At 45.8% G+C, this 19,118-nt stretch overlaps 1 protein-coding gene across 1 annotated transcript in view; it reads right to left on the bottom strand.

Annotated features, from left to right (window-relative positions):
* The window catches only part of FNTB (farnesyltransferase, CAAX box, subunit beta), an 81,248-nt gene that overhangs the window by 47,980 nt on the left and 14,150 nt on the right, over positions 1-19,118 (bottom strand). Inside the window, exons 2-4 of the mRNA XM_080935607.1 lie at positions 12,614-12,678; positions 2,792-2,864; positions 1,313-1,404 (exon numbers count right to left, since the gene is read on the bottom strand). Coding sequence (XP_080791733.1) covers positions 1,313-1,404; positions 2,792-2,864; positions 12,614-12,678 — 230 coding nt within the window. The remainder of the gene's footprint in view (positions 1-1,312; positions 1,405-2,791; positions 2,865-12,613; positions 12,679-19,118) is intronic.

Raw genomic sequence — 19,118 nt, 5'->3', positions numbered from 1 at the left:
CCCACCACGTGCTCATGGCCGGCCTCTGCTTCTCTACTCCTCTCTCTGCCTCTACTACCCTCTTAACTTCCCTCCCCATGCCCTGAATAAACTCTACTCTGTACTAAGAAAAAAAAAAAGATACAACTCGTGTTGAGCATGAGGTGCCACCCCACCTTACAAGTGCCATCTGCATCAGCAGTGTAGGACACAGCTAAGTTGCTTACATGTTTCGTCATCAATCCAAGGTCGATGAGACTGTGAGTCTCACATGGAATTGGTACCCACAGCAGTTACCCACCTAGCTCTGTGGAGAGCTGGCCTGTCCCCAGCCCTTACACCTCCACAGAGGCATTTAAGGAAGGTAAGAGTATTCTGCTTCATAGAGTAGTACATGCTTTCCATGACGTTTCACCACAACTGTCAGAGGTGATGGTGAGGACTTGATCTCAAGGATCAAAGCCAGAGTAAATGGGAGGCAGGAGGCAGGTTGGTCACTGTGAGTTTGAGGCCAGCTGGATCTATAGTGAGTTGAAAGCAGCTAGGGCTACACAGAGACCTTGTCTGAGTAAACTGGTTTTTTGTTTGTTTGGGTTGTGATTTGTTTGTTTTGTTGAGACATGTTTCTCCATGTAGCCCTGGCTTTATGTAGACCAAGCTGGCTTCAAGCTCACAAAGAGCCACCTTGAAAGAGCTGGGATTAAAGGCCTGTACCACCACCACCACCTGTACAGACCTTGTGGTAAAAATACAGAGGAGGGGGAGGGGGAGAGGGCCAGAAGAAGGGCGAGAGGGGGGGGGAGACACATACACTCACAGAGAGAGAGAGAGAAAAGGAGAGGGAGATGGAGAGGAGAGGGGGAAGGCACGGGGGGGGGGGGGAGAGGGAGGAGAGAAGGGGGAGGGGGAGAGGGCCAGAAGAAGGGAGAGAGAGGGGGGGGGCATACACTCACAGAGAGAGAGAGAGGAGAGGGAGAGGAGAGAGGGAAGGCACGGGGGGGGGGGGGAGGGAGGGGAGGGGGGAGGGGAGATGAAAAAGGGAGAGGGAGGTGGTGAAGGAGGGGGAGGGGAGGGAGGGAGAGGGAGAGGGAGGAAGAGAGAGACCAGACCTCCTCTGGAAGGAGGTTCAAAGAGTTCTTCTACCCACCAGCTTACATCAGGGTTTCTGAGTGGAGGAGTTGCAGGAAGTTGCTGGAGGTCAGGGAAAGGGCAAGGGTTTCTTTGTAACTAGTTTTTCTCACCATTTACATCAAATAAAACAGGAACAAAAAGAATTTCAAATCCAAGATGTAATTCCAGAGGACACCCCAGGTTCCCCAAAGCCAGAACTCACTCTGTAGCCACTATCTGGGGGATGGGTTCGTCGAGGAGTTCCAAGCTGTGCAGGATCCAGTAGCAGAGCCAGGGACGGCTGGCATCCAGACACTGAGAGGGACCAGGAGAAAACATTGCCTTTATTCAATTGTTCCAAGATCCTGTGACAAGGCTACATCTGTCTTAGGTCCTGAAGCCTAGCAAGGAGAGGCAGAGGCAGGCACCCTAGCTTTGGACAACAATCGGTAAAGAAGGGTGCTTTCATCTGTGATAAAACAACAGCAGGGAACAAGTCTTAAACCCTTCTTAAGACCCCTGCATTCCTTCTGCAGGAGTCTAAGCCAGGCCGAGCAGAGAACTTAAACACAGGGAACTCGGCTGGTTTCCGTGCAGACAACACATCCTCTCACGAGGGCATTTCCTGAATTAGCAAATATTTAGTATCTGCTTATGCCAAACATTAGACATTGGGGACATGGCAATGCCAGAAGTTGATTCTGAGTCTTGGGGTGCTCAGCATGTATAATACCGACTGGAGTGGCTATCTTAGACAAAAAGGCAGTAGACATATACGTGTAAGTTACCCAGTGACCTTCTGGAACAAGGTTAACATGTGTACATACACCTGTTAAGTGCTCTGAGAACCTGGAGGAGGAGAAGTGTGTTGGAGACTGGACAAAGGCTTCTGAAGGTGATGTGTGCACAGACCTTGATCCTAATTCAAGCCAAGCATCCCAAGCTCAGCAGGGCAGGTGGTAGCAGTTTCAGGTTCTATATGTTTAGAGTATATAAACGAGGTCTAGGGAGACTAAATTTCTCCTGGTTATAAAAAAAGTAAATGCCAGAGTTGGGGTGTAGGCTGTGTTACTCAGGTTACCTATGACAGACTTGGAAACCCCCCCCCCAAAAATCAAATACAGAACCCTGAAATCAAAGCCAATTGAAGGCAGAGCTGTCCTTGGTAAGGGAGGTAGAGAGATGGGAGCCCTGCGGGTCACAGTCTTTCCTATCCCCACCTCGGCTCTTAGGTTCTTCCAGGAATCTCATGGCTCTAAGAATCATGCTTTGAGATTTACGCTGTGTTTAGTACCCTCCGGGATCAGACAATCTACGTGTACAGGAAGTCTGGAGCAAGCTGCTGTGATCAAATGATGAAGGAAAGCCCTAGCCCATCTAAAATGTTCCACTAACTCTAGTGGTCTAGCTGCTGACAAAGTTGGCTCACTCCGTAGACCAGGCTGGCCCCAACATCACAGATTCACCCTCCTGTCTTCTCCTCTTGAGTGCTAGGACTAAGGCATGTGCTACCACCTCTTAGCTGGAGAATCTTATTTAGCCGCTTTCATAAGAAGAGTGTCAGCTCTGAAACAGCGGGCTGGTTCCTGCCACAGCCATGTGGCACAGTAGGTGCATCTACAAGAGGTGAAACCAACAGCCTTTGTGTTCAAACAGGAGCACCGCCCAGTGCTTGACAGGAAGTTCCCAGGCAACGGTTTACCTCATAGGCATCTGTCAGTTGTCGAAGGCCTTTTTTCAGATAATGGAAGTGCTTCTCCCTCTGCAAAATGAGCCTGGAAAGACAAAGAACCTGTAAGCCCTTCTAAAAGCTCTCTCTCTCTCTTTCTCTCTCTCTCTCTCACTCTCTCTCTCTCTCTCTCTCTCTCTCTCTCTCACACACACACACATTCTTACGCACACCTGTCAGGATGTTGCGCACAGTCACTAAGTGAATACCTGGTAACCTCAGTATGCACAAGAAGCAACTACACCAGGGAAAAGAGGCACTCAGCTGAGTTCTCTGGCTGCCTGCACACTGCTCTGGCAAACGTTCTGAGAGGAAATACCTTATGACCAAGATGACTGCCCTGCACTGGCACACGATGCTTGGTACTGATAGTCTACTCAGAGAGCTTCTCCAGGACCTAGGGACTGCAAGCAATCTAACGGGCAGACCTGGGACCCGCTCCCGACTTCAGCCATTTCTTCTCAAACCATTTGTCTGAGATCTGCACTTTGTCCCCTGCCCACCCCCTAGTTGTCCATCTGTTACTCTGGCCCCAAAATTCCACCTCCCACATGCTGACCCACAGCCCTGGCCAGAGGATGCCTTTTGTATTCTACAGGCCAGGCACACCCATGGCACTGGGGTCAGCAATACTGGTCTTAAAATGGAATGTGCTGCCTGTGGCCACCTGCAAGGGCGAAGAGAGAGGCGGGACTTCTTGCTTAGTGTTGAAAGATGGCCTGTGTGGTTATGGAAGAGAGAAAAGCGGAAAGAATGTCAAGACGTTCACTGAGCCTGCTGACTACAGGAATAGTGGGGAAGAGAAGCACTCTCTTCTAGGTGCTCAATAAACAATTGTTTCCACAACTCCCACTGCTCTGCTCACAACACATCTCTAGTGCTGTCTCTACCTCAGAAGAACCTTCCTAAGCAGGAACAGAAATGCTGTCTCAAAAGAAAAGCAATGGTGGTAGTTGTAATCCTAGCACTCAGAAGGCAGGAGGACCACAAGCTCAAGGGCAGCCTACATAACAAAATGACTGCCTCCTCAGGAAAAGAAAATCACAAGGGTGTTAAGACAAGCGGGGTCTCTGAGCAGGAAGGACTGCTCATGAAGTCACTGAGGGGGTTGTAATGCCTTTCTCAAATGAGTAGGTGGTTCTCAAGAGTTACAAAGCAATGGAATTCCTCATGCTGCCTCTTCCCCGTGCACCCTGCACTGAAACAGAAAAGATCCTCACAGGAGCCAGCCACGCTACCGTGCTCTTCAGAATCGTTAACCGAAATATGATTTAAATCAATACATACCATAAAAATTCCCCAGTTCAGGCAACAGAAAATGGTCTTAGACGATGTGAGATACAGACAGGAAACCAGATCCCACATAGAGATGGGAGGTCAGAACCACAGGAAGAACCCATCCTTAAAGGGAGACAGGAACAAGCAGGAACAAGGCTAAGTCTTGCCACAGGCAATGGGGGAAGAGAGAATCCTAAAAAAGTATTTAGCAACGGCAGATGATGCCAAAGACTGAGAAAAATGACGACCATCAACAGAGAGGCCAATGACCTTTGTGAACACTCAGGACAGAGCTCAGAGCAAACTACACAGACAGAAAACAGTTGCTTGGTGTGGTGTCACAGGACTTTAAGTTTAGCACTGGAGGCAAAAAGATCAGGAGTTCAAGGTCATCCTCAGCAATATAACAAGCTCAAGGCCAGCCTGAGCTACACAGGACTCAGTCTCAAGCACCAGAAGAAGGAAAAATGACCAGACTCCGTTTTTCTCTCAGAGGATCTAATGGCCAGGACCCCTGTGTAGGAGCATCCGGCACAGAGGTCCAGGATGACTGTTCCCTAAAGCTGTGATCTGCTGGGGGACCTGGGTAAGTAAAGGCAAATTAGAGCCCTGTTCACTTGATGCTCTCTGACCTGGTAAGTGCTCTGAGCTCACAGGAAGGCAGGGGAAGTCAGAAATATCCTCCCTAAGAGGATAGTACTCAGACAAAAGCAGGGTGACGAAATAGCCAGGCAAAAACCCAAGAGGACATTATAGCACATTTCAGTTTCTAGTTAAGATGCTGGAGCCAAAGCACATGGGAGAAGTAGGCAGAGAGAAATCAGACTGAAGAGGGACAGAACTTGGAAGTCCATTAAGGACTTTTAAAGTCTGAAAGAAGGCTGGGCATGGTGGGGCACACCTTTGAGCCCAGCCTGGTCTACATAGCGAGTTCCAGGACACCCAGGGCTATAAAGTATGGCCCTATCTCAAAACAAAAGACCAAAATAAATAAATAAATAAATACCCTGAAGCAAAGCAGGGCATAGGAGCCCATGCCCTAAACCCAGGACTCATAAAGCAGAGAGACTATTAAAAAAACTACTAAAGCAGATTGCTATTAGTCCAGCCCATTCTTCAAAGTGAGTCCCAGCCTATCCTGAGAGTTTGTCTCCAAAACAAAACAAATAAAACCTAAGGGCGAGGGGCTGGAGAGATGGCTCAGTGGTTAAGAGCACCGACTGTTCTTCCTGAGGTCCTGAGTTCAAATCCCAGCAACCACATGGTGGCTCACAACCATCTGTGATGGGGTCTAGTGCGTCTGAAGGCAGCTTCAATGTACTCATATAAAATAAATAAATACATCACATGTTTAAAAAAAAAAAAAAAACCCTAAGGGCAAACAGGAACCTGAAGTACAATAAGGATGACCCTGAGCAAAAGAACCCACTTACAAAATATCACATATTATATGATCCATTTATATGAAATATCCACAAAGGAGAAACCCTTAGAGACAGAAAGTAGATTAATTGGTTGCCTAGAGTTCAGGAAGATGAAGGTGCTGAGGGTGGTAAGGGTACTCTTCTAAGGGGTGATAAAATGCTAAAAAATTAACCTTGATAAGTTATACCACTCTGTGAATATGCTAAAACCAATGAATTACACATTTGAACTCAATGAATTATGTATGAATTATATATCATTAAATGTTACTTTCTCCTAAAAAGGAACAAAGCTGAACATGGTGTGTCCCTATAAGCCCAGCATGCAGGAGGCTGGTGCAAAAGACTGCATGTCCAAGGCCAGAGGATTCTCACTTTCTGGGCTATTAAACACTAGCTGTACAAGCCTATAGATAACTGAGATCCACCCCTGAAGCCTGGTAACAGCAGAAGGAGGGACCAATTTCAGTCGTCCTCTGACCTCCACATGTGCCTACACGTGCATCATAGCCATGTATACACAACAATAATAAGCAACCAGGGGGCTGGAGAGATGGCTCAGAGGTTAAGAGCACTGACTGTTCTTCCAGAGGTCCTGAGTTCAAACCCCAGCAACCACACGGTGGCTCACAACCATCTGTAATGAGATCTGATGCCCTCTTCTGGTGTGTCTGAAGACTGCTACAGTATACTCATATATAATAAATAAATAAATCTTTTAAAAAAATAAGCAACTAATAAGAATTTAAAGGGAGTTACTGAAGTACTTTAGACAGTGGGGGTTGTGAACCTCCAATAAAGAAGGATTCCACATCCTCAGAGACAGAGATGTTGTGATACACAAGTGTATGAACCCAGCCAAATCTTGGAGAGGAAACCATGTGGATGGCAGTCTGAGACTTCTCAGGAATGAGGAACCCAGAGCACGGAGCCACAGACTGACTGCCGTGGGGACAGCGTAAGAGAACACATGAGGTGAATAAAGGGACTGGGAGCCAAGAAGTATTACAAGTGTTAGTGAAGCCAGTTAGCAGACATTTCTAGGCAGTTTCTTGATAATCATTTTTTATGAAGACAGAGACTCACTATGTAGCCCAGGTTAGCCTCACACTCAAAATTCTCAGCCTCAGCAGCAGGACTGTTGTTATACGTGTGTGCTTCCTTGCTGGCTTCCTTGCTAGGACTATTTGGGAAAAAAACAGTGGGAAGAGCAGGCTAAACATGGAGGGAGGGGAAATGGTAAGCATATTTCTGAAATAGCTCACGTGTCCTGCCTCAGCCTGAGCAGGATGGAACCACAGGCTAACATGAACAGGAATTACCTTTTCATCTACCTCAGGCCGGTCCTTAGAACCTGAGCCAGCCTGAGGTAAGCCCCCTCCTCAGGAGATTTCCTCTAACCTTGAGCCTCACCCACAGACAGCGGGCCCTAGAGCCCGGGGAAAGAGGGGAAAGAGGGGAACTGTCCAGCTGGGTCTGTGTGAAAAGAAACTTCGGCTTCATATGCTGGAGGAAAAAGGAGATCGGAATGTGGAGAGAGATTATTTCCAATGACATTTCCCCACACCAACTTCTTACTTCTACCATTCGCATCCATTTAATTATGAGCATATAAACATATTGTTAAGTTGAAGTGTTCAGTTAGTTTATTTTGGTCAATCAGAAACTGCACTAAGTTGCACCCCCCAAAAAAATTGCTACTATGAGCTAAATTGTGCCCTCCCCCTTCACAGCCAATGCTGAAATCTTAACCCACAGTGTGACTGTGTTTAGAAATCAGACCTTTAAGGGAGAATTTAAGACTAAATGAGATCCCAAGGGTAGAGCCCTACCCAAAGATCCAGGTGCTTTAGTAAGAGGAGGAGTGCCAGAGGTGTGGCTCAGTGTGGACTGCTTGCCCAGCAGGCACAAAGGCCCTGAAGAAGCAGAGGGAGGAAGGGAGTCTGAGCACAAACAAAAGGCTATGTGAGGACATAGCCAGGCAGCCAACTGCAAATCCTGAGACCGGCCTGGGAGAAACCAGTCCTGATAGCACCTTGAGCTTGGATTTCTAACCTCTTGAACCTCTTAAGCTCCTGGGTTTCAGAGCACCCAGTGTGCACATAGTTACCAAGTTGACTCACGCCCTTACATTCCTCCTTCCAGTCTGTGTGTAGGAAGTTAAAAGCCAACCACCCCCCTCCTCAGAACTCAGCCTCAAAGCCCAGGATGGGGAAAAGAAAACAGGGGCTAGGATGAAGCAAGGACACCGACGGGATGGGTAAGGGTGTTCACAGGGAAACTGGGTGTGTGTCTATGTGCCTAGGGACTGGAACTGGAAGGGAGTTAAAGTGTGTACCATGGAGTAATACAGCTTATATTTCTGAGGTAAGCCTACTCGCCTTCCTCTCCTTCCCCCGGCACCCCATGACCTCACTGAGCTCTGCTTTCTGCAGCCTCTGGACTTTACACATGTTGTCCCTTCTGTCTACAGCATTCTAGACACTTCTAAGTTAGCCAACACATCCTGTGGGGCATTCTATGGGTCCTATGAGACTATTTGGCTTTTTGGTGACTCTTTAAATATTAGTGCAGAATGGGGGCGGGGGCAAAACCTTAGGGGCTTCATGAGAACAAGGCAGAGTGAAATCAAGCACACTTCTGCAAACCTGGACCTAAGTGTCCTGTGGTCGGCTGTGACATGGAAGACACCGAGTGTAGAGAACACAGCACTAAGAAGTTGTCTCCCAGTGTCTCGAGATTTATATACAGGAAAAGCAGATGACACAGGTCAAGTTTCTAGGACTTCAGTGCTGGCTTCAGAACCACACACTCCTACACTTAGTCTCCAGAGGGAACCTCAAATGTGCTGCTATCACAGCTTACTACACTCAGGAGCACACAAGTGGGTCACTTCTGCCTTAGAGAAAACAATTTTAAATTCTGTGTGTGTGTGTGTGTGTGTGTGTGTGTGTCATGTGCAGCACTGTCTGTCTGTGTATGCACAGTTTATGCATTTTAGGTTTCACATCAAGGCAAATGAAATGAACTAGAAAAGTACACATTCAGGACTGTGATGGCCCAGTGGTTAGCCACGGTGCTGGACTGCAAAAGTATACATTCCTAAGGGGCAGAACAGGAATACTTTGAAGAGGCCTGGGGGTGTGGTTCAGTTAGTAGGACTACTGCATGGCTAGATCAGCAGTAAAGAGGACAAGGACATGGCCTCCCTCCCCTATGTACAGCTGAGGAGGGCGACTGTAGACACAAAGGAAAGCACAGCCAAGGGCATCTGGAAGGTCAGACTGAATATGGCCAGCAGAACAGACTGGGTATGAGAGAGCGGCAGGGAGAGGGGAAGGAAGAAGAGGCAAAAGACCGAGAGGGCAGAAAGAACCAAGAGAAGGACCAAGACAGCACGCAGCCAAAGTGGCTGAGATATATAGATAGGAAAGAGAAGCTGGTGGAAGGGAAGCTAAGCAAAGCGAAGCTCAGGGCCTGGAGAGTTTAGGGTGGGGATGAGGGATCAGAAGTGCTGAGGGGAGCCAGGCCTCTGTGAGAAATATTTGGAGCCACTGAAAGAGACTGGTGGCTAGAGTTGGCTCTGAGATGCTAACAGCACTGCATCCATCTATCCCCGATTTCTCTGAGACCTAACAGAGAATACTGACTTTTGTAAGAAACCAGGATGCAGTGTGGCACTGGTGTACACCTGAGATCACAGCATCTGGGAGGTGGAGGGAGTAAGACCAAGCTCCGGGTCAGGCTACGAGCTGTGTATCTCTGGACAACAAAAGAACCTCTTTCAAAAGCACAAAGCCAAAACCAAAGCCAAGAACAAAACACTCCAACAACAATAATAAAAGAAAGCCAGGTGTTGGCAAACTATTAAAAATACAAGAGGCTCACTGGGTAAAGGAGCTCACCACTGAGCATGACAGCCTGAGTTCAAAGGTCTCGAGAGGGTGCACGGATTGGGAGAGAGAGAGAGGAGAGAGAGAGGAGAGAGAGAGAGAGAGAGAGAGAGAGAGAGAGAGAGAGAGAGAGAGAGAGAGAGAGAGAGAGAGAGAGAAAGAGAGACCTAAATACATACAAAGAAAAGAACAAGGACGCCTTCTCGGTACTGACTGTCTCACTCCAGGGCAGACTCACACTTCACAGCCAAAAGGGAAGGAAATCTTTCATCATCACCATCACCATCATCATCAGACATAAGGTCTCCTGTAATCCAGGCTAGTCTTGTTCTTGAACTCATGTGTAAGGAAAACTTTGAACTCCTGGTCCTTTTGCCTTTACTCCCCCACCCCACCCAAGAGCTAGAATTACCGGCAGATACCACCACGCCTCACAGAAGAGTCATTTCTGGGAGGGGGATTAACTGTAGAATGCAGGAGCATTCCACTTCAGCCCTGAACTTCAGCCACATCTGTTTCCTGGCTTTGGCTCTGGGAGGCTGACTGCCTCAGCATCACTGTGGGCATCCCTGGACCTGTACACAGCCAGGGGTCCTGACAGCAGATCACATCTGGTCAGCACCATGACCTCAGGAATACAAACAAGCTGTCACCCAGGGCGTACTGCCAACACCTGGGAACACATGTGACTGAATCTTGAGCCATGAAGTCCGATCTTGAATCATGCTGTCAAGACTCATATGTGATTTTGTTCCTTTGTTTTGTTGTTATTTGGGGGTTGTTTTGTTTTGTAACTCTAGGTCTCATATCTCTAGACAAATATTCTACATTTCACTATTCCTCCTAGCCAAGACTTAAAATTTGACTACCAAGAGGCAAAAAATTATAATGATAATTTAAAATTCTGATACATTTTCAGATTTTTCCTTGGTGGTGGGGGTGGGGGTGGTGTTCTGGGTATGGAAGCCAGTGGAACCTGGTGCATTCTGGTAAGTACTTTACCACAATGAACCAGATCCCAGACTGATCCTTATAACCTGGCACATTCTGTGGTATTCTGCTCCAGCTTTACACTGATAGTCTGATTTATACACTCAGCTATTCAGCCAAAATGTGAAATATCTCTATTATCAATTCACATGCTAATTACCATCCTTTAAGATGCTCTTGTTCTGGGCTAGAGAGAAGGCTCAGTAGGTGAAAGCACTGGTTGGGTTTGCAGAGGACGTAGGTCATGTTTCCAGCGTCTATATGGTGGCTCACGTCCTTCGTAATTCCAGTTCCAGGGAATCTGACATCTTCTTCTGGCCTTTGCAGGCACAACACTCACACAAATATTGTTCAAAGATAGTCATTTTCATAGGCAAAAATGGCAAAATTTAAAAACAAGAAATACAAAAGCACTGGGCAGCGATGGTGCATGCCTTTAACCCCAGCACTTGGGAGGCAGAGGAGGCAGATCTTTGTGAGTTTGAGGCCAGCCTGGTCTACAAATTGAGTTCCAGGACAGCCAAGGGTACACAGAGAAACGCTGTATAGAAAAAATTTTAAAAAGGTAAAAGAAGAAATACAAAAAAAAATTTTAAAAAAACAGAAAAAGGAGAGAAAGAAAAAAAAGAGAAAAATAAAAACGGGAAGCTGTGATTCCTGAAACAAGCCCAGAAACCTGGTATATTCTGTTTCTAGAAAGTTCTGAGCCCGAGAATACTTTCTTTCCACCCACACCTGACTAAGATCTATGAATTGGGGGTGGAGCCTCTACCACTCTCTGAAACCCTTCCAGACTCCAGCCTCTCAGCCTTCCTCATTTCTTAAGAATCAGAACCAAAGAGATCTGTTTGGATGGGAATGAGAAGAGAATGTCAGATGTCACAGGGCCATTGCGTGGGAACAGAGTCCTGGGCAGGAGCAGTGACTCAGAGCCCACCCAGGTGAGTCATCTGCAGACACAATGGCTAACAGCAAAGCCCTCTCTGCCATCACACCCTTCAGTGCCGGAGTCCAACCACCTCTGGGAGGAGAAGCTGGAGCGGGTCTGTGTGGAGGAGGTGAGAGTGGCGTAGATTCTCAAGCGTCTGTTCCCCTGAGCTGCTGACATAAATGTCATCTGCTAAGCTCCAGCTGCGGTTCATGGCAAAAGGAAGAGTTCCGTGGACTGAAGTCTCAGTTTGGGGCAATGCAGAGATGAAGCCTGGCAGCTAGGGAAAGACCCTTCTAGCCGCCTGGCACTTACCCCTTGCCTTTCCAGGGAAGGAAGAGGACCTCCACCTTCTCCGCAGCCCTTCCTAGAAAGGCTGCCTTCCCAGCTGTCTTTTGCACTGGCTGATTAGAGAAGGACCAGAGGCTCAAACGGCAGAGACATATGTAAATTTTCAGTCTGAAATACCCAGACCTCTGCCTGGGTCAGTGTCCTGCATCAGGTGCTTCTCACCGAGAGTACAGACAGGCCTCCACAGCGGTCAGCCCTGATGTCTGATGAACCAGTCTCATGGGACTTTTATGTACTTGGTCCAAGGACTATGCAAAATTCAGAAGATTGCTCATACTAAGCACAGAAGGGTTATTTCTAGGCTGGTGATGTGTGATGTACATGTGAGGACCCAAGTTCAAACCCCAGCACTGCAAGACAAATAAGAGAATGAATTTCTATCTTTGGCCTCTTTATCTGTAGGAATAAATTTTGACCAGGTATCTAAAAGAAAAAGTCCCCAGAGTCTTAATTAAAAACTGTCTTAAGAAGTCAGTAGACAGCCAGGATCAGTGGTGTAGGCCTTTGATCCCAGCACTAGGGAGGCAGAGTTCTAGGCCAGCCTGGTCTACATAGTGAGTTCCAGGATAGCCAGAGCTACACAGGGAAACCCTGTCTCAAAGCGGGGAAGAGGAAGAGGAGCTGGAGGAGGAGGATGGTAAACATGATAAGCAGGGGGAGGTACTTCAGACCATACAGCATCTTAACCAGAGTGGTTCACCTGGTGTCTCCCTGAATTTAATTTGTATAGTGTCAAAAATAACTATTCTAGGAACCTGAGAGATGGCCCCAAAGTTAACAGCACTTGCTGTTCTTCCAGAGGACATAAGCTTGGTTTCCAGCACCACATAGTCCAGCTGGTTGGGGAAATGGTACCCTTGTTGTTTAAGTAGAGGCAAGAAGGAAAGATGAAAGGTTCCCTCAGAACCCCAGGCTCCAACTTACAGCTTACCTTGGAACAAGGTGGTTAAACTTGTAAGAACTGAAGACCTCCTGGATCTTCTCTTCCACTTTGGCCTGAGAAGGCAGCAGGACATGGAAGAGAAAAAACATAAAGATGAGATGCTATCAACTTACTTTGACATGTCTAGCTCCTGAAGTTTTTCAGCACAGTTCTGTGCTTCACAGAGATTCAGAGGCACTGTAGCATGGCTTATTGATGAACAAGACATAGTCATTGGAGAGGTAGTTTAGGAGCAGGGACCTCCCAAAAACAACAATTCCAGGAATATCATTGGTTTTCTAGCTAGGAATGCCAGAAGAGGAAGCGGGGGTTTCTGGTTTCTAATCTAAACAAGCACCTTGCCTGGAGGCTAAACTTTGTGTTTCTATTGCAGTGATAGATGCCATGACCAAAGCAATTTGGGCTTATTTCATCTTACAACTCTAAATCAGGGCAGGAATTCTGGACAGGAATGTAGAGGCAGGAACTGAAGCAGAGGCCATGGAGGAATACTGCTTACTGGCTTGCTCCTCATGGCTTGCTCAGCCTTTATTACACAACTCTGAACCATTTGCCCAAGATTGGTACCACACCCACTCCCACCCGGCCTCAAAGTGAGATGGCTGGTCCAGCCCACATTAATCAAGAAAGTTCCAGCATTAGGAATGCAGAGGCAGATAGTTCTCTGAGTTTGAGGCCAGTCTCGTCTACAGAGCGAGTTCTAGAGACTCGGGGACACATAGAAAAATTGGGGGGAGGGAATTATGCCCTACAGACTTGCTACTGGCAATCTGAATGAAGGTACTTTCTCAGTTGAGGCTCCTCTTCCTCTTCTAGAATTCAGTTAATTCTAGCTCATATCAAACAACTAGTCAGATGAAGATAAAACTCCCAACCAGGCACTAATTCTTTCTGGTAAACATAACTGGCTCTAGAGTTTCCTGGTGGAAATGGAATTTATGGACTCCCCAATTTCAGCCCATTACTAAATGATTTTTAGGGCACCTCTTCAGGGGTGGGAGTGTCACAGGAGTCTTGATCATGGCTCTGTGGAGGCCCAGGAAAGGGAGCCATTTCCTCTTGGTCAAAATGGAACTTACTAGCCTTGGGCTAGTAAGATGTAACATTCCAAACTACCCAAAGGGTAAAAGTTAATCCCAGTGGACCTGTCACTTGGTTCCTAGGTCTCTTGGTGAAGACTGACCCTCAGTCAGGCTGATTCACCTTCAGTCATGCTAAAATTATGGAATTTAAAAAGGAATAGTTATTCCTTTAAAAATAATTTAAGGATTCACTCCCCAAAATCCCTACTCTCAGTATAGTTTCTTATGGAACTATACCATGGGCTCAGCTTAGACTTCTGTTTTTCCAAATTATTCCAAAAAGCACTTCTTTTTTTTTTTTTTTTTTTTTTTTTTAAGCTTTTTTAAGCCTGGAATGCTTGCCTAGACAGACACTCTTCTGCTGAAACCCCGCCTTCCAGCATGAGGCTGCTTGCAAAAACTTAGCTCAAAAAGCATGGCTTTCTCTTTCCTTTCCCCATTTTCCTCCTGGGGACAGTTGATAAGATTTATAGCTTAAGACTTGCCTGCTTTGGGCTAGTTCTTTGAAACTCTAAAAGTTGTCCTCAGAGCAAGGCGCTGAGGTGGAAACGTGGTTGGGAGAGGGAGCACCTTCATGGAAACAGGTGCAGGGGAGGGGGGATGGGAGTGGGGGAAAAGAGGATAACATTTGAAATATAAATACAGAGAATATCCAATAAAAAAATTTTTTTAAGTTGTCCTCAGGGCTTTTTCCCCATGAAGCCATTCTAAAATTCTTTTATTAATAAGACTAAGAAGGCATTTCAATTTCTAGTAACAGGTCACACCCTGAATGGAGCTCCCCAAAATTTCCAGTAAAATTAAGGCAAGAAGAGAGGGAGAAAGATGAGGAGAGATTATCCTGGTTATGGAAACATGTTGGTGTCACAGAAGCGTCTCCAACAACCTAATCCATGCTCTGCGAATGGTAACAGTAGCTGCTCCTTCCCATGGGGTCCTAACGTCCCCTCCCTAAGTTCTAGAGAAGCCACACCCGAATGATGGAGTTGTGAACTGCTAATACTTCTTGTGATCTACAGAACAGAGCAATTGGTGACCTTCAGGTACAAGTGTATCCTGCCCCTCCTGATGTGTTATGTCTGTGTATCAACTACACAAAGAATGCACATTGCTAGAAGTTTAAGCTACAGAAAGGTAGTAAGTTCGTCTAAAGAATTACAGCAACTAGTCTTAGATTGAAGTTGATTTAATGTACTGGCCAGGAAAAAAGAACAGAGAGTCATGCTGTGGGTGATGAAGAGGAAGAAGGCCATAGCCAGCCTTGACTTTCTTGCTCACTGCCCCCTGATACCTTTTATTTCTAAGAGCCCACTGGCAGTACTGAGTTCTCTGAGAGGGTCTTTTTTTAAGGCACAAATGTTCCTCCTCACCTTCTCAGGGTGCTTGAATGAACTCATTTCCCTCCTGTTAACTTTTGACTAAATATTGGCCTTTGAGTAGTGAGAAGCCATCTTGGATCTGATATCAAAACAAATGGCAGTTTGGGTGCTTAACTCTGAAGTACCAGTCACTCAGAGGACAAGGGAAAGTAGATACTGAGGGACTAGGAGGTAGACTCCCTGGTAGGCAGGCAGAAAGAGAGAGTCTATAAAGATGGTGAACTTCCAAGATGGCTTCTTCCTCGTCCTCTAGACCTGAGATAAAAGCCTGGTAGTATAAAACAAAGGCCTTGTGGGGCCTTTTCTCCTGCCAATATGTCCCTTGCTATGGCTGACTCAACTAGTCCAAGGCCAGATCAGGATAAGGTTACACAAGTTGCAGGCCAATCAGCCATCCTGTCTTTCTTCAAATTGACCAACCCTAAAGTATGGGAAGACGACCTTTCAAAGACCTAGACACTCCCAGTCCTCAAGAAGAACCTGTTCGCTTTGTGTAAAGTCTGTCTACCTGCTATGTGTGTGTGTGTGTTTCCTCACCTGAATAAAAGCCTCTCTTCAATGACTCCGTCTGCTCCCATTTGCTGTATTTGCAATTTCTTTCCTGCTAACAATTCTTGGTTGTTAGTGGAAGATGTTATATAAGCTTATGGTCTCAACCATTTCTTCCCAGTACTTCATATATATGTTAACAAATTCATTTCCTTTGTTCTAAGGATTTGGGGGGGGGGGAATTTGTTCTCCCTCTCCTACTTTAAAAAGGGGAATGTGTTCTGCCTGCACGTATGTCTGTGTACCACGTGCACACCTGTGCCCATGAAAGCCAGAAAAGAGCATCAGACCTCCTGGAAATGGAGTTATAGGTAGTATGAGCCATCACTGGATGCTAGGAATTGAACGCAGGCCCTCTGGAAGAGCAGCAGTGCTCTTAACCACAGAGCCATCTCTCCACTCCTTTTATTCTGCTTTGTTTTCCTCCCCTACTCTTGAAACATACACTTTCTCTTAGCTCTGTGCAAGGGATCAAACCCAGGGCCTTCCACACGGCAGGCAGCACTCACCACCTAGCTATACTCCCAGTCTAATCAAGAACTGCTTCTGCTTCCACTTGGGCAATATGAACGGTCAAACACCAAACAAGAGAACAGAGGTTCATTTCTACAGTAAAATACCTTGACAGAAATGTGGGAAAATGCCATAATGGGCATGCTGAGATGGGCTATTCTTGCTATTGAGATAGTAAAGTTGCTACTCAACACTCATTCACTGCTAATAGATAATACATATTTTGTCAACAATAATAAAGAGTTTAATTATTTTAACACCTAATTTAATATATAAATAACAAAAATTACTAAAATATAAAGTATTCACAAAAAGGCAACATTATATTTGGAGTCTCCATACTCGTTAGACTCAAATATACATACATACATACACACACACACGCGCACACACACACACACACACACACACACACATATATATGGGAGGGTTGCCAGCATGTATGCCTGTATATCACTTTCATGAAGTGTCCTTGAAGGACAAAAGATGTTGGATTCTTTGGAACTAGAGTCACAGACAGCTGTGACCTTCCAGGTGTGTTCTGGAAATTGAACCCAGGCCCTCTGGAAGAGCAGCCCATGCTCCTAACCACTGAACTACCTCTCTAGCCCCCTTAATTTTATATTTATAATATGTATGTAGCATAAAAATGTTCTTATGGAGGCTGGAGAGATGGCTCAGTGGTTAAGAGCACTGACTGCTCTTCCAGAGGTCCTGAGTCCAATTTCCAGCAACCACATGGTGGCTCACAACCATCTGTAATGGGAAAGATCTGATGCCCTCTTCTGAAGAGAGCTACAGTGTACTCACATACATACAATAAATAAATAATTCTTCTAAAAATGTTCTTATGATATATGAAATGTAATATAACATATCCACTTGTAATACATATTTTACTATATATATTTTTATATATGACAGATGCAACACAAAATTATTAAATTTTTGTTCATTTTTCATGGTTTTTCAGATACAGCTGCATACATACAGCCTGTGTATGTTTCTAATCATAATCGTCATTTTTTAGTACAGACAGCTGGCTATGGCCAAGTACTCTGCATTCCAAGCTCTGATAGTTAAAACGATTAACACTGATCATACAAGTCCTGATCGATTATTTAACTGAAAATAACTAGATTCTTTTGAAAATTGCTACATTTTTAAATTGTGTTTTGTAAAATCTTTGTGATGTTTTTAGCTGTTGTCTGTTGATACTCTGCTACACACACAAAGAAAAAGATAAGCAATCTTTTCTATTAGGAATCAGTGTATTTAGTAGGCACCAGGAGGTCATACTTACAGCTGGGCCTTCAAATAAGAGATAAGGGGCTGGAGAGACAGCTCTGCAGTTAGTAGCATTCGCTGCTCCTCTAGAGGACCCAAGTAGGTTTCCTGGCAACCACATTTGGTAGCTCATGACTGCCTGTAACTCTAGTCCTGGATATCTCATGCCCTTTTCTGGCCTATTTGGGCCCTGCATGCACACGCATGTGCTTGGGCACATGCACACTAAATCTTTAGCTGAGTATGGTGGCGCATCCTTTGATACCAAGAGTTGGAAGGTAGAGAAAGGCAGAGCTCCATGAGTTCTAGGCTAGCCTGGTCTACAGAGTAAGTTCCAGGACAACCAGGGCTAGTGAGACTTGTCTCATCTATCCCCAATTATAATAAATCAATTGATCTTGATTGAACAGGGACTCAACATTCACAAAAATTCAGGAGATCCCAGGAAAACTCAGCCTAAGAGCCTTTCTTTTTAAACAGTTACTTACACTGCTTTCCAGCCTGCCAGCCTTCTCCCTACCCCCAACCCCCAGCATAGATGAGATCAAAGGGCAAAAGCCTCATCACACCAAGAAGGGAGAATTAAAAACAAACCACAAGACTTTAGCATCAATGTCTTCAGAGAAAAACTGTTCCAAGGCAAGGGGCATACTGTCAGTCAAAATGGCGTCCCCAGTGGTCACTAAGGCCAGAGGTCATGGAGAAGGGGTTCTTATGAAGGTGACCTGACACTGAAGGTCTTCTAACTGGCTGCTGCATTCCTCTGCAGACCTTTCTTTCAGGAACATGCAAGTCAAATTTCAAGAGTGTTTCACACCAAACCCCCAACAGATATCAGAGCACCCCAAATCCTCAAGATCGAAGAATGAATAAGGAAAAGAGGGGACTGCACTAAAACAGGAACCCCGAAACAATGGACTCTGAAGAATTAGTTTCTGAGGGAAGTTCTTGCTGGGAGAGAACAGTCTTGCTGGGAAAGAACAGACTGGAGACCTGGCGACTGAGGCGGGGAAGGGTTGGGTGGGGAAGGGGGTGTAGTTACCACAAGTCTCCTTTCATCTCTCCTACAAAGTTGTGGCACTGCTGTGTCAAAGGCAGACAGAATCTAAAGAACGTTCTCTCCCCAGTTCTGGCCAAACTAAATCATCCATTTTTCTTTACTAGTTTGTTTCCTTTGTTTCTCTGCAATACAGGGAAACTGAGGCATCACATTTAGAGACCTGAGTACCATAATGCTATCTTCCCACACCTTGCCTCCTGTCTGCCCAAACTGTTCCTTTGTTTACCTCAGATGCTAACCACCCCACTGGGCTACTCCTGTATGTTCACACACTCCGATAACCCTCTATTGTGGCTGGGAATGGTGGCACTAGGGAGGCTGGGCATTTGTACACAGCTTCGGCTACATGATGAGTTCAAGACCAGCCTTGGCTACATAGTAAGACCCTATTAAAAGACAACAAAATGGAGCCGAGAGATGCCTCAGTAGTTAGCTTAAAGTCCCAACAACCCCATGGCAGCTCACAACTGTCTGTAACTCCAGTTCAAGGGAATCTGACTCCCTCACACCAATGCACATAAAATAAAATTAAATAAATTATTAAAATAACATTAAAAAAAGTAAGGTTCTGTTTTTCCCCTGTTAGACTGTCCTTGTTAGAGAGACTCAAACAAGAAAAACGA

This window comes from Micromys minutus, assembly GCF_963924665.1.
Source record: "Micromys minutus genome assembly, chromosome: 1".
In the NCBI taxonomy this organism is placed as follows: Eukaryota; Metazoa; Chordata; class Mammalia; order Rodentia; family Muridae; genus Micromys; species Micromys minutus.
This window is presented reverse-complemented; position numbering and strand designations above follow the sequence as displayed.